Source organism: Barbatula barbatula (genome assembly GCF_947034865.1).
Source record: "Barbatula barbatula genome assembly, chromosome: 17".
NCBI lineage: Eukaryota > Metazoa > Chordata > Actinopteri > Cypriniformes > Nemacheilidae > Barbatula > Barbatula barbatula.
In genome coordinates this window covers 8,371,695-8,396,331 of record NC_136780.1, presented here as the reverse complement: position 1 = coordinate 8,396,331, position 24,637 = coordinate 8,371,695, and the positions used below count along the sequence as shown (strand labels likewise).

General features: G+C 40.5%; 1 protein-coding gene across 4 annotated transcripts in view; it reads left to right on the top strand.

Annotated features, from left to right (window-relative positions):
• agrn (agrin) overlaps positions 1–24,637 on the top strand; it is a 203,290-nt gene that overhangs the window by 96,894 nt on the left and 81,759 nt on the right. For all 4 annotated transcript variants that reach the window (XR_013787839.1, XM_079477927.1, XM_079477926.1 and 1 more), the window contains one exon: positions 15,890–16,105. Coding sequence is in view for 3 of the 4 variants with exons in the window: in XM_079477927.1 (XP_079334053.1) it covers positions 15,890–16,105 (216 nt within the window). In the remaining variant the exon portion in view is untranslated. The remainder of the gene's footprint in view (positions 1–15,889; positions 16,106–24,637) is intronic.

Genomic DNA, 24,637 nt, shown 5'->3' with positions numbered 1-24,637 from the left:
TGGGCTCAGCTGAGGTGAGAGAGCGTCTGGATGTGCAGCAGATATCTATGCAGCCACCGGCTGCTTTCTGAGCTGTCAGCGCTCCTGTTTGTTTGTCAGAATGTGAGTTGTCAGGGTTGCTGTGGTCAGAAACTTTATGGTTTTGGAGGAAGTCGGATTGCAGTAGAGGTTCACATTACAAAGAGGCTTTTTTGGGCTGATTGCATGTCTGACTGCCAAACAGATGTGGCCTGTTCACGCTAGCATCAGAAACGTAAGCTAAATTTAGCTGTATTGCGGTATTCTTTTCTGTTTGAAGGAATAGTTCGGTCCTCATTCACCCTCCTGTCGTTCTTTCTTCCTTTTTTCTTGGAAATGTTAGGCAGAATGTTCACATTGCTCTTTGCCATGCAATGAAAGTGAAACTGACTAAGATGCTGTCATGCTCCCAAAGTGTCAAAAACAAGCAATAGTGAAGTAGTCACAGCGACTTTTGTGCATAATGCGTATCATATTGCTTTGTCTGAAGAATGGATAGATATTTAAATAAAAAATGTTTTAATACGTTCATAGTTTTGCATATTCAAACTTGCCGCATTATGTTTGTTGTTATAAGACATGATGGAACCATTGGTCTTTGCAATCTTTGGCAATGACTTTCAGTGATAATGGTTTACATTTTGGTTCATTTTTTGAGCTTGAAAGCATTTCTGTTCGCTTTTTATTATATACATTGTGCTGTGTTCCACTGGCGCTTAATTTAAAAGAATGAAAGTCTTATAAGTTTGATAAAAATGATGAGTGAATGATGATGACAGAATTTCAATTTTCAAGTCTGTTCCACTATGTTTTAACATCACATTGGCCATGAGTTTATATTTTACTTTTTTATCCGTGTAGTTTATGCAGAACAATCCAGCAGCCTCTAATTGTGTTTTTTCCACTGCATTGAATGTTGTATTTCACACAGGTGTTGAATATTTCAATTGAATTTCAATGAATTTCTCTAAAGAGGTGCATGTTGTTATCTTTTAAAGTGCATCTGTTTTTGTGTGAATAGAAACTGAAAAGCATCGCTGGTCGTTTTTTGGAAGCTCGCTCGACAATCCACGCTCCTTTTTGGGGCGTAATTGTGCAGATCTGAGAGCTCAAATAATCATAATGAGTTATGGGTAATGTTCTGTATAATGGCTCTTGTTTGTGAAGTTTGTTTTGTCTATGTTCTCTGGCTGTGAACTCAAGCTCTTGTGATCCATTACTGTCGTTGCAGTTACTAGGTAAAGCTCTTCTTTGTAGACATTTTCTATTTGTTTATGGAACATACACTGAAATGAACTTGAAGGGTCAGTGGAGATCTATTTTCCAATCAGATGTCAGCACCAGGTTATCCATCACGCTAGAGAAAACAGCCATCCTCGGTTGCAGGAAAGGTCGGAAGCCGGAAAGCAAGTGGCGGATGGAAGTAGAATTTGCCGTTTTGGCCCTTGCCTGTTGCGATATTGGACATACACAACACCTCTGCTCTTTAGGAGATATGAGATTCAGGTGATGGGGTTCCATGACTTCTGTGTGCCAGGATGGTCTGGTAGTGTGTACTTCTCATTCTAGTTTATAGACTTAATCTTGTACCAGATTGGTCTGCTGAATGCATGTGGCAAGCTGTCAGATACAGTACTTGTGATTGAGGCCTCGCCTAGCAAAGAAATTACAGTCTTTGACAAGGTGCCTAACAGCCCTTGCTTTGTCGGATCACCCGTGCCACGTTGAGTTTTGCCTGTTTTGCTCAATGCTGAAATTGGAGTCAAGTGTTCGTTGCTTGTGGCATCTTGTGTGGCACTCATGCATACAAGAACACATAGGACAGGGCGTCTTGTTGTCTCTCTGCTTGTGCTCATAGTGCTTCTCCATTCTATGACATCATTAGGAGGAGGTGATGTGTGAGCGCGGTTGGAGGAGGATGGGCGAGCGATGGCATGCTTGTGTCGGACATGGAAGCCTCCCAGTAAAGGAGATTGCATGTTAGAGTCGCCATATGCTCCCCCACCCCAGGTGACTACCGGCAAAACAGGATGACCCACCTTTTTAATTAGCGCCATAATGCCTGCCAGTGTTGTATCAGCCACTGGGGTATAACCGTCAACTGTGCATCTCCATTTCGCTTGCTGATATTGAGTCGTTGTAAAGAAAGACAAAGGAGTATCTCATTTTCGCTTTTAGCTCTTTTTTTGGTTTGCTCTGAGCTGCGTTTCGATTCACAGGGCCTCTACGCATTTTTCAGTGCTCAGGGAATATCTGTGTTCACTAGAATTTGTTCATTTGCTATGCTAGTTGCTCTGATTTCAGATATATGTCCGTAAGAATTAGTGTTGGTGTTTATTAGATGAGCACTGGTTGTTTTATGAGGTGCATTTGTTGAACATATTTATTAGGGAGGCCTCAACTAAAGAAGATTTGAATAAGGCTGGTTGTATGTGAGTGTTGGGATTAATAATTGAAGGGTGATGTAATGCTCACAAGGAGAGAGGGAGGGAAAATTTTATACAGAGGAAAGAGAGAGACTCTTCACCTTTCAGAGTTGCCACAAATTTGTTCTTCAGGGCAGCACTACAGGAGAACTAATTTCACTAATGGTATCGAAACGCAAGAGTTTGACTTCTAAAGCCATTTTGTCAGACAGCAAGTTTTTTGCAACTTATTTTGGAATCTGTCAGACCATACCATCTCCAGCCTCTGATTTATTGTATGTGTGTGTGTGTGTGTGTGGCTACTCGCACACCTTAATGCGGCGCCGTTCAGTTATAAGAGCGTTTTTGTGTTTCCTGAAAACACACCATCTGTTTGTCCATCTCTAATTAGTGACAGATGAATCAGATCATGTGTTCTACAATTTATGCCATTCATTTGTTTTGAGAGCATGTGTCTAGCAGTATATCATCACTGTATGTTCTGGAATGTGATTTTGATAAAAATTGGCTTATTCTGGTTTTTATGAGGAACCACATAGCTACCGTTTAGCAACTCATAGTGTTGGCCACTTGGCACAGGCAAACACCACTTTATTGCGTTTATGTAATTGTTTATTTTTTACATCCATAAAATATAAAAAGCAAGATTTTAAGGCCTTGAATATAAAGGCTTTTAATATAGAACTCTATAGAACGCCTCTATAGAAGCTTTCAGCGGCAACCGCGTAAACAAACGTTATGTGGCCCAAACTTCCGATAGACCTCTCCAAAAACTGCTGAGCAATTTTTATTTCATATTTATTTCATATATTGTATAATATACTGTAAATATAGACTAAATATAAAATGTATTGTAATACTAAATACAGATCGGAAGTTAATTTCGGGCCAGGCACGTGCACACAATGAAACGTCTATTTTGCCACGTCTGATGAAAACATAAAATTACATCTTTACATGTGATAAAAGTCAAATGATGTCAAAAGATATTTGATATATAAGATTATTTTTATAATTAATTTAAATCGAAATTCAAGATGTGTTGCCATGTTTTGCCTTGAGTTCTTACAGTAAATTATATTCAACCGAGGCCACACACTGCCAAAGTCTTTATTTAACCTCAAATGTATTCAGGTGGTCTCCAAACCACCCCTCCAACACACCAAAAAATATTCTGAATCTGCAGTACTTACCAGCCATACCACACTGTGCAAAAGACCGTCAGCTACATTAGCATGTTGTTAGCATTCAGCCATCGGCTGCTGCACAAATGGATGTCATTTTCCTCAAGCCTCTGCTGTGAGACGTTCTGCCGTATTTAGTTCAGTCGCAAGATCTCTGTATTCCTCTGCCGCTCTCAAGCGTTGTTACTGTTTCTTACATTAAGTTGATTTTGGCTTTAGATTAGTAAAATGTAATAAATATTGACTTTCAGATCCATGCATTGACAAAGGAGACACATTGTATTAAGTGGCAGTAGTCTAATCTGGTCTCAGGTAGAGATTTGTGGGTATAGATCAATGCCAGTGGCTTTGTCCTTAACAACGCAATGAGTAGGTATAGCGCTTTTTAGCTAATGCCAGAAAATGCAGTTATGTTCAAACAGAAGACCAGTCAAAGACGATGTCTACGGATCAAAAACAATGCAGATTTGCGCGTGCACACACATGCTCGCATACTCAGCGTGAGCTGTAGCTAGCAGACATGATTTCATTATATTTCCAAAGTCATTTGACTTCACACACTGGTGCACTTGTGCTTCTGGTGCCTGCTTGCTAATTTACTCTCTCCCACCTGCTGTTGGCAAAAGTATGTCTAATTGTTTTAGTTTTGGAGCTGCATTTTACACTAAACGCAAAACAGTGCGGCGAATATGAGCCGGATGAATATGCATGTCCTATCCAGGCACCCTGTCTCCAATCCATCGAGAAAGATCTCACAGATGAGGCCCAGCTGGAGCCAGTGAAGACTCAGAACGGTCGGCATGGCAACCTCAGCGCCAAACCAGTCATGCAACATTCATGCCGACCTTTTATATGTCTGGGTTTGGCCTTCACGTGGCCCCTTGCCTCGCTCGCGGCTTCAGTGCGTAAATCTGGGGCCCGGTACAGGTGTGTGTCCTTTCACCTTGTCTCGGCGTTTGAACCCGGTTCAGCCACAACTCGCCTCATACAGCTTTAATAAGTGTCAACACGCTCCACCGGCAGCAGTGCGGGGGAGGGAGAGCTGAGGGAGAAATATGATCTGCTTTAGAGAGAGACGTATGGAGAAAATGACCTCACTGTGGAGGAAGAGAGATGTAGTGTGTTTGTGTGTCTCCGTCTGAGATAGCCGAGAGGAGGTGGCAAGAAAATAACTACATCAAACACATATCTCTGTTGCTCTGGATTCAGGCTTTGTGGGTAATGTGAAACAGAAATGTGCTCAGACGCTGAGGAAATTACAAACGGCGATTAAGAATTGTTTACACAATTGACTAATCCATTTGTGACTTCAACTATTTACAGTTTCTGTATATCTTAGCATGAGCTATTTCTCTCTACATACAGCACGGGTTCCCTTGCATGGAATACTCCATGTTGTTTCTACAGTAGACAAAATACTGTACAGAGTGTGTTTCATAAGTACGTTTCCTTTGGCAAAGAAGCCAGAAAATTACGACATCTTAGTTCTGTGTCAGCCACCGTAGTGCTTTGAAAGGAGGGGTGAAGTGCACCGTGTTGCAATTCGTGACCTCACCACTAGATCCCGCTCAATTTCATACACTGGACCTTTAAATGCTTTCTTATTTATTGTAGCCATTTTATTATTAAAGTTGCATTCAGCCCACTTTCATCTATTTCAACATTAGCATCTATCACAAGCAATTGCTGAATGTCCATTCACTTAACTTGACTGCAGGTATAATTAATCAATGAAAAAAGGGTAATATATTCAGCTCAAGTGCACTTAATGCAGATCACCTCAAATTCTTAAATATGTGACATTTGCTGCATGAAAGCCTATTCACTCCATCTGCTCTGGAGTCAGATTTTTTGGGACTGCGTGAGGAGGATATTTTTGTATGTAATTCTCCAAATTATCCCTACTGGTTACTTCCCTTGAAATGGCACCCTAATCAACCAGGGATATATTTAATTTTTCATAATTACTTCATCGTGCCGTCCGGGTAGGTGGGGGCATGAGGAGGAGATATCCGCAAGGATTTTTGTGACTCGGAGCACAATCCTATCTGTCATCCTTCACTACACATGCTGCAAATCAAAGAGAGGCGGAGAGGGTTTGTGTACAGGCCTGAAGAAAAGAGGAGAAATGGAGCGACACAGACGGGGAAATGTTTTTTTTTTACGGTTCTTTGTGTGTAATTGCTTTCCAGTTGGGTCTAAAGTCAAGACATAGGTTCTTAAAGGTCCTGTGTAAGAAATGTATTGATGCAAATTGCAGACCTGCGGAGTATGTAGACAGAAATAGCTCATTGTAAGGTCATAAAAACGTAATGCTTCATTATGTAAGGACTTTATACACCTCTAAACAAAGTTATGCATATTATATTGCATTTCTTTCATAGATCCTCCAAAAAATTACAGCAGCAGCTAAATGAGTCACAAAAAAAATGCATTATGCAGCTTGTAACCAAAATTCAAACGTGTTTTTTTTCTGTTATCACGCCAATGTTATTTTACGTCCATTATTGAGGGCACACTGTAAGAGATTGACCAAGAGTAAACAAAAAAAAAACTTGCAAAAACGAGCCGATAGTACAGCTTATGTTGTTTAAATGCTCAGGTAGGATTAGAAAGAAAACTAGGTGTCTTACCTGTTGTGCTACCTGCACATGCCATCCCACTAATGCCTGAGACAGTTTCCTGAAGGTATGCCATGCAGGCTGTTACTCAAACTGCACTCAAGTGCGCTATTTACCAATAGACAATGAAAACTATGACAGCTTTGGCTTTCCTGTCACCTCAATGCAAAATGTGTTTCTACAGGTAGAATCTATTTCAGGACTAACGTAAATCCCCTTCCACTTATGGTTCCCTTTGGCCTCTTTGAACATGAGAACGATGGACAGAGCATCGTGATGTAAAACCCTTACCCGGCTGTGATTTCGGGGTGAGTGATAGGGGCCTAGGGGCCGACATTATGCTGGTGGTTTGGAGCATCAGTGCCTGTTAGAAGAGCCAACATTGATTCTACTGAGACCCTTGAGACCTCCAATCTCCACCTGTCCATTCAACAAGCAAACACCTCAGTGAATCTTCCCCCCTGACCCGTCTTTGAAAGACTCTACGTTGGGTTACTTTTTCGAAAGCCTGTTATGTTTACTCAGTGCGCAGGACCTCAGCTGGTCTCCTTCTTATTCCACTCCATTTCACTGCCATCCCTTAATTTATTTGGAGTGGTTGGCAGTGGAAGCGGAATGCTGGGAAATGTTTCTTTCAATCACAGGCTTGTGCCGTAATAAGAACAGGGTTAGAATTGTCCCTCAGTAATGTATTTTCTTAATCAACCTTGAATATAATTTGGTGTGACAAACTAGGACAGAAAAGGCTGATAAATGTTTTCTTTGGATGGTAAAGTGGTAGTTCCCCTTAAAATGAAGATTCTTTCATCATTTACCTATCCTCATGTCATTGCGAACCTGTAGGACTTTCTTACTTTTGTAGAACACAAAACACGATATTTTGAAGAATGAAAGAAAGAAATGCCCCCATTGACTTTGATTGTATGGAAACATTTAGAGACATTTCTCAAAATATCTTCTTTTGCGTTCCAAGAGAATTGTGAAAAAACCTCTTTCACAGTCTGCAGCACAGGAGATGTTGAATGGGAGCATTTGTTCATTATATAGTGTTCACCCTATTTAAGTTGTCAATTAAAAGTGAATTCATACCCTCAGCTGCAGTGGAAGCACATATGCTGCCGAGGCAAAATTCAGCAATAGGACTTTTTAAAGCAAGGTTAGATCTTTTGCCGGTCGGACAGGTGTTAGCCTTCTCCGCACTCTGACCCTCTTTTTCTCTCTCTGACTCGCTCTCTCAAGTAGAGAACAGAGGATTGATAGTGTAGCTGGTGTAATGGGGGTGTAGATCTCCATCTGTTCTCTACATGATGGAAACCTGTCAGGGAATTGAGGCACCCCCATTCGCAGCTGTCACTGAACCGCAGACAGTACTGAAGCGCGCTGCCAAGAGCTACTGAAGGAGGGTTGTAGGGGATGGTGTAGCGAAATGGGTGGACGGTGGACAGGCGGTGTTTCTTCACCATGGTAATTGGCTTTAATATGTCCTGCTGGGATGGTCTGCGTCAGAGGCCGTGGCAGGTTGGCGAATGAAGCCGAGCTCTGAAGTTGATGACGCACCGGCCTTCATCCGATGGTTCTGCCTATGATCTTCTCACTCGCTTGCTCAGATCGTACACACGTCCCCATCCCAGACACTCTGTTGTTTTTTAATGATATCATTAGCTAAAGCCCCTCTCTGTCAAATCCCACTCGGCTGGTCCTAATAAAAGCGAGATGAACGGAATGGACGTGCAGAGGGATGTCACGCCGGAGGCGATGGAGCATTGTAACCCTTCGAACCCTGTGAGAAACACGGAGATATGGGTGTCATCAGACTCTTCTCCGTGTACGTGACTTCGGCTCGCTGAAAGGCACTCCTCAGCCATACAGACAGACAGCTTTATCGATGGGAGCGTAAATTAACAGCACATAGCTATTTCACAACCATAAATCACCGTGTTTATGCCCCATCGTGTAGTCTGCTGGAGAGGGGAAGAATTCAGCAAATTTGAGAGGAATGGAATTCAATCACCACATGCCAAAAATGTTTTAGAGGGACATGGCTGGTGTACGTGACAGTTTGTGCTTTTTGTATAATGTTTTGCTACGAACTACTAAGGTTAGATAAGCTGCAGAACAACATAATAACAAACGTGCATGGCAATAATACAAATTAGAGAGCATAAAAGCCAGCGGGGGCTTTGATGCCAAATTATTTCATGCAGGCTTTCAGAGAGCAAAACTCTTGACCGTCGGTACACGGGCGTATTTTGCATTTTTCCGCGTAAATTCACTTCTGTGAACCCGAGAGAGCTCCTTGTATTGAATCCTGCTATATATAAGTACTCCATAGAAGACAGATGGCTTGAGTTTGATTGATACACATTGTGGTTTGCTTTGCTTTCTGAAAAAAAAGCCTTATCGTATGCTGCACTTATCTTTCAGAGTTATTAAGCGAGAAAGCAACAGAAAAAGTAAGAAAGAATGACAGTAGCTTTAACGATGTCTTTCATTGTGAAATACTAGGTGGCTTTTAATGGGTCTTATTTTGTACTTATTTTGAACTTGGTTAAGAGGGCAGGTCACACACCACACAGGCAGCCAACTCTCTCTCTCTCTCTCTGTCTTTTCTCTCTGCCAGATGTAAGTGCGAGTGCAGAAGAAAGAAAAAGAGAAAATGAAGTGATTTGTGGAGGTATCGATCGGCAGCGTGGTTATCGATCAGGGTGTTGCGTGAGATGGAGAAGGGTTGTGTGTGCGCTGAGCAATTCTTTGTCTGGCTGGGCTACTGGCACAGACGGGCACTCTCGCATTGGTCCTGTGGTTGACTCTGAACCCCACCCCTTTGCAGGCCACCGCTGCTGACCTTAACATTAGGGCGTGGTCACAGATTTGCCCCGGGTATGTGAATCGTACAAACCATTTTCAAGCATGCGATTTCTGCATTAACTGGATCAAATTTATTTGGTCTCTTAAATAGCAAAATGCCAACCACAATTAAAGGGACAGTTCACCCAAAAAACAATTCTGTCATCATTTACTCATCCCAGAGTTCTTCCAAATCTGTATACATTTCTTTGTTCTGATGAACACAGAGAAATATATTTGAAAGAATGCTTGTAACCAAACAGTTCTTGGCCACTACATACAAAGAGTCGAAAGTGCCCCAGAACTGTTTGCTTTTCTACATTTTTCAAAATATCTTCTTTTGTGTTCAACAAAACCAAGACATTTTTAAAGCAATTTTCCTACTATGGTGGTCAGTGGTGGCCAAGAACTATGTAGTTACAAACATTCTTTCAAATATCTTTCTCTGTTCAAATAACTGTTGCTTTAAATGGCATGCTGTTTCTCAATCAGTCACTAAAATAGGAAAGCATTGGATCACAATGACTTATTTCAGACCAAACTGAGAAAATAAATGGAAAACATCTTCCAAGGAGCAAATTATAACATGCCAGGAATTATACTTGATCATGATTATTACAAACTGTGGGGACAAAAAAACATTTGTTTTTTGGCTACAGTTTTCTGCAAAACAGTGTAGTGTAATTTAGCACATTTGTGGATGATATTAGAGCTCTTTTGGTGTTCCTGTGGGTGTAGCGTGAAGCCATCTGGCTATAGCTTGGGTTTGGTCCAGAAAACATGCCACAGACCCCCATCGCACTCTATTATTGAACAGTGTTATGCCCCCACCCCTCCCTTTTCCCAAACTGCAATATCTCACTTCATAAAACAGACTTCAGGAAACATTTACATTGATATAATCTCTTTTCTCAATCCTTCATTTTCCCTTTTCAATATTGCTTCACTCTCATCTTTGAACTTGAAGGAAAAAGATCCTAGAGGCTGATGTGAGAGAGAGGTGGAGGAAAAGGAAAACGGGAAGTTGGAAAAAGGCTGACTGGGGGAAATTAATTTTAAGAAAATTAAGTGAATTGGAAGCCAATAATGAAGAGGTTGGAATAGCGGGTTGATCAGAGAGAACTCTGGGAGGAAAGGAGGATGTGCATGAAAGCATGTCCATATTGAGAATATGAGAGAGAGACTCCAACACTTTCTCTCACGGACGGCTTAAATAATGGAATCTTGTGTAGCTTCGCTGCCAGTTCCTAGTGACTTATTCATGTATATTTCAGGAAGTTGTAATCATTTCATAGCTCGGCTGTTTTCTTTTGTGCTGGCTGGAGATGAAATTGTGACAGAACACGGCCTCCCCTCCGCTCTCCATTTTTAATATCGAGAGCTCGGCAGATGCAGACCAAGCCAAAGGCTTTTTATATTTTCAGAAATGCTCCCCGTGCCCTTTCCATCATGGATTTAGCTTTCCGAGACTTCTGAGTCTTTTGAAAGACCACTGGGCTCTCCTACATGCAGGTGGCTACTGTTAACACAACTTAACAAAAAAATCTAAATGGCAGTTTTTGTGTATCTACCTTTTATTTACAATACCACATTCGTTCTGTTGGCTCCTATCCATGTCCTTTACCCTTGGCCTGAGATGTGTGGGAGAGTTTTAACCAAGACTTGATGCTGGTAAATAAGTTCCGGGAGGTTTAAGCTGGGTCAAGGCCTCAAGCAGGCGGCAGCAAGCGAGAGGAAAGAAAAGAATTGATTGGGCTTTTATATGTGGATATTGAGAAAATCAAGGGTTTCTGTGGTTTGACCTACTCTTGCCCACTGTACTTTCTATAGCTTTAGAAGAACAAAATAATACCAGCTTTTATAGTTGAGTTGTGGTTGGTTGGTTGGTTTGTTTGTTTGTTGTTGTGATTTATTTCTCAGTTCATTTTAGCTTCAGTGTAATGAAATCAAGGGACTATGAATGAAGATGGTAAGTGTTAAAAACCCAGGAAGCAAGGTTGGATTGATGCAAAAATGTTGGTTTCCTGATATGGGTACACTCTTTAAAAATAATGGTGCCTAAAGGGTTCCTCACAGCAGTGCTATAGGAGAACCATTTTTGGTGCCACAAAGAACCATTCAGCCAAAGGTGTTTTTAAAGTATCTATTTCTTACCTTGTTGAGCTTTTTTGACAAAAAATAACCTTTTGTGAAATAGAACGTTCTTTGGGTGTTAAATGTTCTTTATAGAACCAGTTAGACAAAATAATGTTCTTTTATGGCATCGTGAGGCACCACCCTATCAACACCAGACGCGACCGGCGCGACACGACAAAAGACATTAGAAATTTATTTGAACCCATTATAATAAAGAAATGTGTCCATGCAAGATGCGGCGTGACGTGACCAACCCATTAAGAACAAGCAGGTTGTCGCGTCCGGTGTAGACACGATGTTAGGGCAATAAAGAAACAATATTTGGAGACAGATCATCTACAGATGTTAGCCAATTTAACGTAAATAATTTGTAGTTAAAACTTTAAAAATCAAACATGTATTATTAAATAGGTCTGTCAAAAAATGTATTGCATCTAGAATAAAAGTTTATGTTTAGTACACATAGATGTTGTACTGCACATATTAATTTTGTAATTATATACAAAAACATACACATTAACGTCGTTTGATGGTTTTCTCTTATTGTTTACCAAGTCGAATGATATTTCGTCCTTGTTGAGTTGTGATGATCATTTTCATGATACTTTTTGGGAGTACTGAAGGGAGTTTACATCATTGGATTGCAGAAAACTTGAATCCTTAGTAGTTTTCTTTGCAGTCTCAGCAGCAGGCGTAGTGCGCCGCAAGATCTTCACAGTATGTTTATGTATGCATGTGTGAGCTCGGTGTAGAGCAGTCGATAACTTTATCAGACTGTAAACACTGGGAGATCTGTATAGGAAGCCTCAGAGATTTACGTACAACCTGTTATACTGGAGTCTGCTTATTCTAGAAACCCATCTCTCCTTCTCTCAGTCTGTTTGTGTGATGTTATCAGTTTTACATAGACTAAAGCTTAAATCGTGCTTGCCTGCTCTCTGCGGTCATGATCTCAAGTGTATTTCTTCATTTCTCATGTACAGCGCAGAGGTATCGCACGTATCCCTGGCGGTCGTGCTATAAATGTGATTTGTTGAATCACATCTCTAAAAAATGGACATCTCCCAGGAGACTCTAGTCTCCTTACTCACACAAACAAGCAATTTTTTCTCAGTCATTTATGAAGCGGTCCCAAGGGGTCAGGTAATGGGTAGTTACCATGATCTGGTAAGCTCCTACTTATGAAAGCCATGCAACACGTAACTGTGGCGTTACATTAGTAATATGCATTGTATGTAATGCCTGTTACAACAATAGTTCTGGGGCAGATTTATTACCATTTTTATTACCATAGTTTAATTTATCATTATTAAAATAAAGTTAATTATTACTAATAGTAAAGTAAAATAATAGCGATGATTATAGAAGCGAAATCCTCTTAGTTATGTTGTTAGTTTTGTTTATGTTTACATTTAAAATATCTTGTGCAAAGCTCATTCTGCATCTGAATCATCGAGCTGCCATTCTCACGCTTAACTCACACCTATACTGTACGTGCAGAAGGGGTCCATTGTAAAACCGTCAACGTCTTTTCCCCATTGATTCTCGGGCTGTCGTCATGGCAACATGTTTTCAGCGCTCATGGCTGTGGCTGGAAAATGAGCGAGAAGCTCAAAATGCATAGAATGAGATCCCTGCAGAGATGTCTAGTCACAGAAACACCATGCTAACACTTCCATAAGTGTCAACGCAGGTTATGAAAACAGAGTCTCCTAGTGAATATAAATTCAAGCATATTGAAAGGATTGCAGGTGATGCCTGAAGCAACGTTCCAACTGGTTTGTCCGTCCACACGGAGTGCAAAACTGGTGCACGACATTCTCACACAATTGTAGCCAATTAGAAGATGAAATGTGTAGTTGTGTGCAGCAGGATTTTGGACTAATGAGATTTCACAAGCGATGGGACTTTTAGCACTTGCTGCTTTTTTCGAGATGTCTCTGGTTAGGACACATTGTAATTGTATGCATGCAAAAAAGTATTCCAGTTGCAACGTGCATAACGTTTTTTTATAAGTTCAATGTATACAGTGAGCCGTGAAGGAACATTCTTGCATCTATCTAAACTCGTTGTTCGTTGCTTAAATCTGGCTAGTTGAAGCCTGCAAATCGCTAATTCGAAATGACGGCATGCTTCATCTGTACTATATTTATGACAAAAGTGTCATACAAGTGTAAAGGAAGTGTGCATTGCTGGAATGTAGTTTGGCTTAGATGTTCTTAAAGAACGCTGTTTGCATGTAATACAACAATTTCGACAACAACGTATACTCTTGCATATGGCTTGTTTACTGGAGAGACTTTGAATTGAGTGAAATTTACGACTGAATAAAGCACTTGTAAGCACAGGTGTTGCTGTGAAAATCATACAATATACAAAATGATCAAGCAATGAATAAACCAGACATATTGATGAAAATATGTTTGTTTTTTCTCACTTGAGAAACCTAGGCCGTTGGAAATTTAGCATGCATAAACAATCACACCTTCTTTCTTTTTACAATCTCAAGAGAGAAGATTAAATTGAATGTAATGGAATGAGGTTGGGAGGATTCAAATGATTCAGCCCTCCCTTCAAAAAGCTTTAAGTAGTAGATGTTTCACATGCACATGCATTATTGAGACATGAATATGCATGTACTCAACACCTGTCACGCTCACATTCTTTATTTAGCAGGGTTGTGTGCTGCAGTATAGTGTGTTTTCCATAAAGCTCAAGAGTAGCCGGCCATTCTGAGAATGACTCTAGATTCAGGGAGCGTGCTCCATTATTACATCTATATTTGATAATGATTGACAGCCACTCAGTTTAAACGCCTCACTTTTCTGTACGCTTTACACAGTCCACAATCATTGATATAGGGATTGTGGGAAATTGAGGGGATGTGCAAGCATTGTTTGTGGCTGTTTTGTAAAGCAAGAAAGCATACACATTTTAGAAGGTTCAATTTTTGTCTGTGTAAAAATGCCTGTTACTGTTTATTGTAGAAGAACTTGCCATCAGCAATGTAATATGAAGGGCTGTTTTCATGTATGTTAATGGGATATTCAAATGGCACGTTTAAGGATGCCCACCATGATTGATTGAACCAATTTATTTTGGCTATTTTATATGATTTTATCACTTTTACGTTATCCCTCGCGAGACAAAATAAAAGGGAATATTCTAGAAAATACAATCCACAATAAATAATACACTTTCGTATATTGGAACCAAGTACTTGTAATTTTCAAAATATGAAAAGCGTCTATTTCCTGAATGTATTTTCCAATACTTTGTAATAAAGTAACATACTAAAAATGGATTTCGTAAAATATTTTCAGATATGAGATGATTTAACATACTGCCAGTAATATATAGAAACAAATATTTACTCTGGGTAAGGGACTTTTTTCCAAAGTGAATTTAAAATGTTTTTCATAAACTAGGATCGGAACTCATAACTGCTCATGATACGCTGCTAATGTAATGTTCTACCAGCTAAGCTACATGAACCGTTTCATTGTCCCAACATTTGTTTATTATTTCTCATAAGATATTGTTTGCGCTTCCAGGACACGCTGGAGCCCTTTGCATCCCAAATCCACCGAGATCCTCGGGTTTTTCATGAAGTCTGTACAACGTTGTTCTGAAGTTGTTGCCTTTGACTTGATTTTACTTATATCAACAAAGAGCCGGCCCTCTACTCTGCTGTGGTGAATCTCAAATAGCCACAGAGGTGACAGGCACTCTGTAAAAGACAATAAGTGGGCATGTGTGCATGTCGGATTGACAGCCATGTTCAAGTGCAGCTCCCTGTACACCTTGCACCCACATGCACACATTCCATGTGTGTATTCTGTTAACAAAGCCCATTGCGCAAACCTGATGGCTGCCAGTCAGCTTTGGGTGCTTGCCTTAGCGGACTCTGCCCCAGGGGATTGTGGGAGCGGGTGTTTTGATAGCGTTCATGAGACAGTAGAGCAGGAGAATAGAAAATACGGTCTCGGAGGAGTTAACACAGATGCTTACCTGTCAGTATCAGAAAGATGTGTGCGCGAGTGTGTGTTTTTATTTCGTTTTTTTGTGTGTCTGTATAAAGTGAAGTCAGTGATCAGGAACAGCTAGACATATCCTGAAGCATGCCGAGTGGTCATGCCACCCGATTCTGGACATGTTCTGGTTGCCTGTGATAAGACAGAGTAAAAGAGAGAGAGAGAGAGACGAGGTGTGTTTGTAAGATCACTCATCAAAGAGCAGGTCTTCCCAGCAGAGTGCTTGTCTTGAGACGCTGCTTTTATTGATTCTGAATGCGAAAATAACTAATGCTAAGCATCTACTTCGACTGGAACTTTAAAGGTCTTGTGTTAAAACTTCAATAAGAAAATATTCACTCACCCTAACGTGGCTCAAAATGTTACACAAAAGTCATGTGAATATTTGTACACGGTTCCACGTTGTAATACAATGACAGAGCATGTGTTGAAACAGTGCCCCCATTGATTCTGAATGAGGAAATAACTAATGTTGCACATCTCTTCATACAGGAGCTCTAAAGGTCAGGTGTTGACTAATTGTTGATGTGCTTTTTTACAAACATCTTTTTGTTCGGACCTCATATGACTTCTCAAACATTCTATCACATGTTTCACATATTTATCTGTCTGTGTTTCTCTAGGTTGCCGTGGGAAGCTGTGTGGCTTCGGAGCGTTGTGTGAAAGAGACCCGGCTGACCCCTCTAAAGGAGACTGTGTGTGTAAGAAGACTTTATGTGCAGCTGTGGTGGCACCTGTGTGCGGGTCAGACTCCTCCACGTATTCCAATGAGTGTGAGCTGGAGAAAGCCCAATGCATTGCACAGAGACGCATCAAGGTGATGCGCAAAGGCCCCTGTGGTAAGTCACATGCAAAGACCTGTATGGATTTGTCACCCGTGTGTCTGTCAAGACGTTTCGTTTTTATAAAAAACTAAATAAGTTATGTAGCAAAATTTCATACCTTTTAATTTTCATGTCAGAAGACTGCATTTTCTGCTGTCTGTTACTTATCATTTTTACTAGTTAGTCCAAACCCTTGCCTTTATATTTCAGCATTTGTAGTTTAATGCCACAATACGGAAGGATTTTGTCATGAAATATCCCAATATCACTTGCAGAGTGTGATATATTTCATGCCGTTGTGTACTTACAGTGCATTATCCCAAATGTTCCCAAGAATGTGCAAAATCCAACGAATTTACTATTTAAAATAATGGCCTGTCCCTTGTCTTCCTTGTATTTGTCGCATATCAGTGACTTAATATCCGGTGCTTCGCAATTCGCAATTTACGGTTGTAGAAACATCGGCAACAGGCAAATCGCGAAGTGGTTATACAGCATCTGGGACGCAGCATCTGTTGTTCTGTTATTATGGATCAAGATTACTTTTTGGCGAGTAAAGGAAACCCCATAAAGCGTACATGTAGTTAACTTTTTAAACGCCGACTGTATGACTGTAAAACTGTGTAGCATTGCGCTACCAAATTAATTGACAAAGTCCAGTATATTTCGCAGGCTAACATAGCATTACATTCCATTATTATTGCTTTCATATATTTGTTATTATCATCTTCTATCACTTTCTCGCAGACTCTTTTCAAGACTCGATGTTTAAAAATATAACTGGATGTCAAAGTTGCTTTAAGTTCAGTTTGACCCCAAACATACCAGGAAGGTTAAATAAGACATGATTCAGGCTTTTTACTATGAACAGACATCTTCGTAAGCTGTATTTACAACATCAGGTTTTATTATGTTTCTCTTTCTGAAATAACAGCACAAACAAGCACTTTTATTCTTTATATTGTTTTCATTTTGGACTCTTTTTAATGCATGCTTTAAACAACATTTACCCCTCTTTTATCACAGATTACCATATTCACGATGCTGGTGAGCATAGATTGTCAGATACAGAAATGTGAGATTGTGTGTTTTGTGTTCTCTACACCGTTCATCTTTTACATTCCAATCAATTTCCTCCCGTGAATGATAAGTAAAGTAATGTACGAGATGCGGTCGGTTATTAAACAGGCACCGTGGCTGCGGGCCGGGCCAGCGTGAGCTGTAAATTACGCGAGTCGTAGAACACGGCGTACAAAGCTTTCAAAGAGCTCTAATTAGCTACCGCACATGCTGTCAACCAGGAACTGATCAGAGATGACGAACGAGCCTGCCAGTCTCCTTTCAGGAACAAAGACCACATCATCCCAGTGTGTTAAAGCAGCAGTCAAAGTTCTGCTGCACAGCGGGGCATTTTGGCCAGTAGCCTCCCCGCTATTGTGCTAATGAAATTGACATGGTGGCTATCAGGGGTTATATATCTCGAACGGGATCAGTGGGTACGGATAACAGATGGACAGATGCCGTTTCCCCTGGGAAGTGGGCATGAGATGGTTACTGTGTGGGGTGATGGGTGAGAGACAGGTTAGGTAAGAAATAGGAGAGAAATGAATCAGTTATGTATGTCACACAAGTAGCAAGTCACATTTCTGGCTCGCTCATTATGAGGCAGGTAGGGAAGTCCTGTCCAATAAGAGCTAAAAGAGCTGTTAGTTTACTCTTGGTGTAATACATTAATTTTTTTACTGCACGGCAAAGCACGATTCATGATACATATGTTATCAAATATACTTGTATTATTTGACAATGGTGAAAAAAATATTTTTGTTGAAGCTGTAGTTGCATTACTTGAAATAAACGCAGCAGCCTGAGGTCATTCCAATATGGCTGCCTCGTGAAGTGACTTACCCTAGAGGGACTCTGCTTAGTCTCGAGATCGAACAGGGAATTTAAAAAAGCCACCGGCTCTCAGCGGGTTCTGCTCCAGTGGCACAGGGTACGAGGAGAGGAGAGGCTAAGAAATCAACAGACAGGTGCCCTGTTTAAAAGATGAGCAGGGGAGCGTGGGTGCTCTGATAATATTGAGCTCCAGTGGGTAAACAGAATCTCCAGCTGTTTGTGTGAGTCAGTCAGTGAGAGAAAGAAATGGAGTGCACGGCAAGCTCATTTCAGGCTGAAACCCGTGTGGATTGGCATCGGCGCGGCGGAGCGTAGGGTCGGGCCGATTGATCAATGGAGGGATTGATCATATGTGTGCAGAGCACGTCTGGAATTACTGTGATTGCCAGGAGCGGTCCCTTTACTTGCTCCCTTCATCTCCAGCCTGACCCGGCTGATAAAAAAAACAGTCATGAATGCCCGCAGCATGGAGCAGGTCAAATCTGTGCATCAAATATTCACATCTTAAAGCAGGACTTCTAGTTACACTCTCCGTTGAGGCTGAAACTGTCAGTATCTGTTGTCTAAATGAGATTATTCTGCTCTACAGAAGAGCGGGGGAGGAAAAACTTTAACCTCGGGGTATCATGGGAAGCTGCTTAATGGAGGAATCAATATGTTTGGCCCGTTATTGACGGCTGAAACTGTGTTTCTTCACTAGGGAAGTATGGCTCATTTCTTTCAAATCCTTTACCCGCTGCAACTTCAGGTCTTGATCCGGTGGTTTCTTTCCGTCTCTGCCATTTTGGTAAGCTGTTCTCCGATTTCGAGGCGGCACATGCGTGGCTAATATCATAGCCGACGTGCATTCCGGCGCATTGCGGTTGATGGAGCCATGAGAGACTGATTTATGATCTCTCTGAAAACACATCTCAGTCAATAGTAAAGCAACTCTCAAAGTACCGTGGGGATATGCTGTTTGTGCCATAAATGTGATCCATCTTAGATGACAAGAAATGAATGTTTTCAAAATTGGTTGATTTATCGTGGTTAATGTAGGTAAAAGTGAGTATTGAGAAGTCTGCTTTGGGTTTAAAGGTCAAAAGCATCATTTATGTGGTAATAGTGGCATTTAACGCTATCCAAAAAACTGGTGTTTTAGCATCAGATATTTAACATTCTTTACCCTTTATGTTTTTATGTAAAGTTTTGTTTGGTGCAAATGCCTACTTTGCCTCACTTATTAGAGACATGAGTTGCAAACTAACTTTCTGTTTGGCTGATCGTTCTTCATCATAACTTGTTATTCGGGCACAGGGTCATGGTAACATCTCCACGGCCACTGAGATCCACAGCCACCAACAATGGCAAGAAGCCAGCCCTAACTCGTGCAAATGAGTTTTTCGCTCTCCCTGTTCCACCCTCGTGTTGGCGGCCGCGCTTGTGCGCGGAGATGCTCGGCACAACACATTCACCTTACTGCGTGACAGGAGACTCAATTCACACTCATCAGCGCAGGCCCCTCGGCTTACTTATTCCATCTGCAGCATGAACCCTGTGGTTCCTCGCTCTCAGACTAAATTTAGCTTAGGTTGTTTCTACTGCACAGTCTGGACATGTTCACCAGCGCACAATTAGAGCATGATGAGGGAATTGACACTCTCGACTTCAGTAATGGGGTTCTTGAAATGAATTTTGGAAGCAGAAAGTCGCTGATCTCACGGTATCGATCATAGTCTTTTCTTAAAGCTCTTTTCTTTCATAACTTTCTCTCCCAGTTGAAAAACCAGCCAGGAAACAGTAACAGATGCGCTGCGTCCCATGCTAACACGCTTCTGTCTAATTCTGTTATTATTTTAATGGTGTCTTCTAATGGAATATACTGTTTGTTTTTAGGGTCATGTATATCGCAAACGTTACCAATTGTTCAGGCTTTTTAAAGCATATATGTGAACCAGCCTGTTTAATTTAATTTTGAGAGAACAGGCATCAAAGATGGATTTCAACCATTCATTTCATTACGATTTCAGTCGTTGACATGGTCTTTCTCACTCATTATTAAAGATAACAAGGTTATATTTTCACACAATGTTCTTTACTTTGTGTAGCATGGTTTTATATAGAAAACAGTAAATCACACAAAAAAATGCTTAGCTTTGTTATGCCATCATTTTCATTTCACAGTGTCTGTATGAGTGACGGCTGAAAACAGGCCGATGCAGAACTGAATGCTCATGAGCGGAAATGCTAAGAAGTAGCTTTAAATGAACATAAAACCGTACATACATTTATAATAGAAATGTATAATATCTTAATGCAAACCTAAATGTGAGCTTAAACTTAACAGTATATAAAACGCAACTGACGTCTGTGTGGCAGCGCAAAAACAACGTACACACAAAACACTCGCCGTGAATATGAAATCAGGGGTTTTAGTCTCCATTCAATCCAGGAGCCTTCATTCTGCCATTTATCCCCTGGAGAGTGAGAATACTTCTTATACAAATCTCTTTCGCTCGCTCTTCTACTTAGTGTCTCTGTTCTCTCCCTCTGTGTCCCGTTGAGCTGCCTTCTGAAGGGACGGATGCAGTGTTGAAGCGAGATAAGGCAGATTACAGCAGGACAGGCACATTTTCCACACTCGCGCCACTAATACCGGCCGGGAGATGCTTTTGACAACTTATTCATCTATTCATGCGTTTGACCTTCGTAATACATTGGTCTTTTTAACCCCTACTTCACTTTAATTTAGTGTTGATGGTGTTACAATAAATTATGATATGTATATATACAGTATATATATATATGTTGCAATGTGTTTACTGTATCTGTGCAGTACGTTTGCTGTATTCGTTGTTATGTGAAGGCTGTAGATTGCTTCACAATTCAACACATTCAGTAAATCATAAAGACATCTTGAGGAGACAATCACAGCTGATTGTGTATGATTATATTGTACCTTGGTAAACAACCTTCGAATGTGCTCTAGTATTTAAAAATGTGCGCTAGCTGGTCCAGAAAATGATTATTGACTGTTTTGTTCAGCTTCCCGTTTGTGTAGTTCACAGCCAGACGTGCCGTCACACACCAGCAGCACAACCACTGCCCTACTCTTCTTTCTCTGGATAATAAGCTGCTGTTTGTCCTCTTTTGCCCCTCCTTTTCTCTTTATCGTTTTCTGTTTTCCTCACAAGACGCTAGTGTTTCCAGACTGGAGCTCTGTTCCAAAACCTAGAGCTAGTCTCACTGCTTACAGGCAGCTGTCTTTCAAAACGGTTATAGAACATGTAATTTAATACAAAAAATGTTATATAGTAATATTATTAATAGTGTCATATAAAAAAATGAAGAGACCATTTCCTAAATGCATGTACAAATCAGGCCCGGTACTAGGCTGGCTCTACGGGGGGACATTACATATTTTGGTTACATATACATAACCTTATATTCATCAGTTTGACATTTTTCAGTAATTAAACGGACTGATTATTATTTAATAGATAATACAAATTAGTATTTAGTAAGTATTTAATAACTACTATTGTTAAATAATAATATGAATTTATTATTTTAATTGTCAGCTGGATATTTTTGGAGGAGCCCATGAAAGATCTGGAGGGGCAATGCCCCACCCACAGGCCCGGCTTTGGTACAAATATAACTGTTTTATTGCATGAAGTGGAATTTAAACTTCTTTTCTTCGCGTTAATTTAGGTCTGGAAAAAAATACAGAGCATATTTTCTGTTTTGACTTGTTTCTCCAGTTTCACTTTCTGCAAATACAGTAGAAACAATATTTGAACTATTTTAAATTTGGAAGAAATATTATCAGTAGTTCACAGAATGAAACTGATTGAAGATCAGTAAGATCAGTTTAGATAAAAAAATAATTGTTTTTAATCTAAACACATATCCATATACACTGTATATTCAGAAAATACTGAAAATAATTTATATTGGTCTCTTAGTTTATTCTTATGATGTCCGTTTTTGCTTAAAATGGCATTTGCACTGATACACACAAACATGCACATCAAAACACTATTGTCCAATAATCACAGAACAGAATTGCTACTCCGCATCTGCCCTACCTGTCTCAGGTTAATGCAGAAGAGACTAGCTCTTCCCATCAGCCAGCGGGGTTCTGATGACAAAGAGATGCTTCACCTGACCCTCTCTGGAGCGCTTTACTTCTCAGCGTTTCATTGCTCTCTATGGAACACACAGGTGGAAGAGAGCCCAGCAACTGCAAGAGAGATTTCTTTAAAATACTATTCTCATTTTCTTTCACATCCCGGTGTCCTCAGAGCAGACTTGATATAGACATTAGCCGCACAGTAGCTGAGTCAGATTCACCTCAGCTATTCCAGTGTGTTGTTTGTGCAGTAAAACAAGCTAATAAAAGTTTTGCACATAGATATTTGGTGTTCTGTGCTGCTTTTACAAGCGTCTTATTTTGTGGAGTTTTGCTGCTTGGAGTTTATTGTGTTCAGCTGCTAAAAATCTCGAAATATCATTATTGTCTCTTCAGATGGACTGTGTATTATGTATATTACTTGCAGAATGTATGAATACCACTTCATGAGTGTGTGTGTTTTGAACGTGTTGGAGTCGCTTGAAGGAAAAGAAAATGATTAGCCCCAAATGTTCCTGCTGATTGTTCTCGGAATGTGTGAGGATTTATTTTGATATTGCTTTTAGCCAAAACAAACATTTCTATTTTCATCATTGCATTTGAGTACGGCAGTAACAGCGAGCAGTGTGAAAAAAGATCATTATGTAAGCTGTGCGGCCTTAAAAACAAGGTTTGCCAGCCCTTATTAATCATTAACCCTTGACCTCTTGAAAATCCCAAAGCACCTGTTTTGAATGTGGTGAACCGTATTTATTAGAGAGCCATGCTATAAATTAGTGCCGGTTAACTAGGAATTTTAATAAGCCCCTAATAAATAAAGACTTGCATTGAAGGAGGAACCTGAGCTATAGGGGTTGGAATTTTTTATTCTTTTTGACTTTGCCAACTTTGCAACCATATTAGCACTCTGGTTACTGCACAGTATCATGATAACCACTCACCTTAGCAACCACATAGCGACACCCTAGAAACCACCCGTGGTATATGGCACAAACAAATATCCTTAAATTTAAAAAAATACAGTTTTAGTTTTGGTGTACCTTTTATTTAATAATTATTATGTTGTCTTCTTCACTTAAAACCCAAGGTTGCAGGCTTAAAACACATTCTGTTTTGCACACATTGTAGACTCAACAGAAACAAAGATTACATTTGAATTAGCTCAGTTGCTATCTCTTTCTAGCCACATGGACACACGCTTTCTTCTTTTCGCATATTGAACGCACGCATGTCGTATTAAATCTTCTCTTAGACTTTGATCTGAAGCTGTTGCTAGGATTTAAGGCATTCCATTGGGTTAAAGCTCAGAAAAGCTCACAAAGGGATAAACCTTGCTCCAATAGACATGTTTGGCAGTGTATTAACACTGAACTAATGTAGTTCTGCTAGCCAAGCCAATGATAGTAGCCCTCTGCCTTCACAGGTCTCAGGTCAGACAAGCGTGTCTCACCTTTTGAAGGCTACAAGGACACACACACAAACACGTTGACATCTTCTGTCCGCTATTGTATGAAAACGGAGTGCCCAGCCTTTTTGAGTTCCACCAGAAAAGATGTGTATTATCAGTTTTTGTGTCTGAATTTCTTTATTCGAGGGTAGCAGTGAGGCATGTAAAGAAGGAAGACAGCTGCAGTCAAATAAGTCCTTTGAAGAACTACATCAAAAGAGATAATCGTCTCGCCGTGCAAGGGATGACAACAGCGGAGGATGGGGGGGTATGCTGGAGGTCAGCTGTGGTGGTTCATCGTTGTTTTTGGGGACTCAATCTTGATACATTACCGCAACTGTGACAATGAAGGTTGAGGAGAACGGTTATGGGCCGGGGATATGGGAAGGCAGTCTCCTCGTATCAGTGCACCTTAAAGTAACAGTTCACCCTGAAATACTATTTACTGTGACATTTATTATTCTTAACTTGTACTTTTTCTTTCCTCTAAGGGAAACATAAAGAAAAGTTGCTGTTTGTCTTACATGAAAGTCGATGGTGACAAGGGATGGCTGTAGTCACCATTCATTGTCATTGTATGGACAAAAAACGTCTACTGCCTAATCTTTTATAAAAAAAGGTTATTAGAGTGAGTCAATGATGACAGTTTATTTATTTATGTCTATCTCTTTAACACACCCATATACACATTGATTACGCTAGAAAGGGCGCACGGGGTGTAGCGCGGGCCGGGTGCCGGTGAGCGATCCCGGCAGGATCACGTAGCGGCAGCTGACAGCTCCCCGCACACATTACGCATTAATACATCCAGCACTAACACATTATCACAGCACTGTCAGAGAAGCAGATCAGTACTTCTCTCTCTGCCTCGCTTCCCCCTCACTTCCTCTTCGCCTGTTTGCGGCTTCTCTTCAGCTTATTAGTCTGTGTAAAGTCTAGATAGAGCTCCTATTATTTCCCTGCTTTCTCAATGCCTCCTATTTCTCATAGTCCTAAAACCTCAGAGCTGAGAAGAGCGGTTTAATTGGCTGTGGGAGACATTTCCAGTTCATACATACGTAACCTAACCCGCTCTTCCTTGGGATGCTGT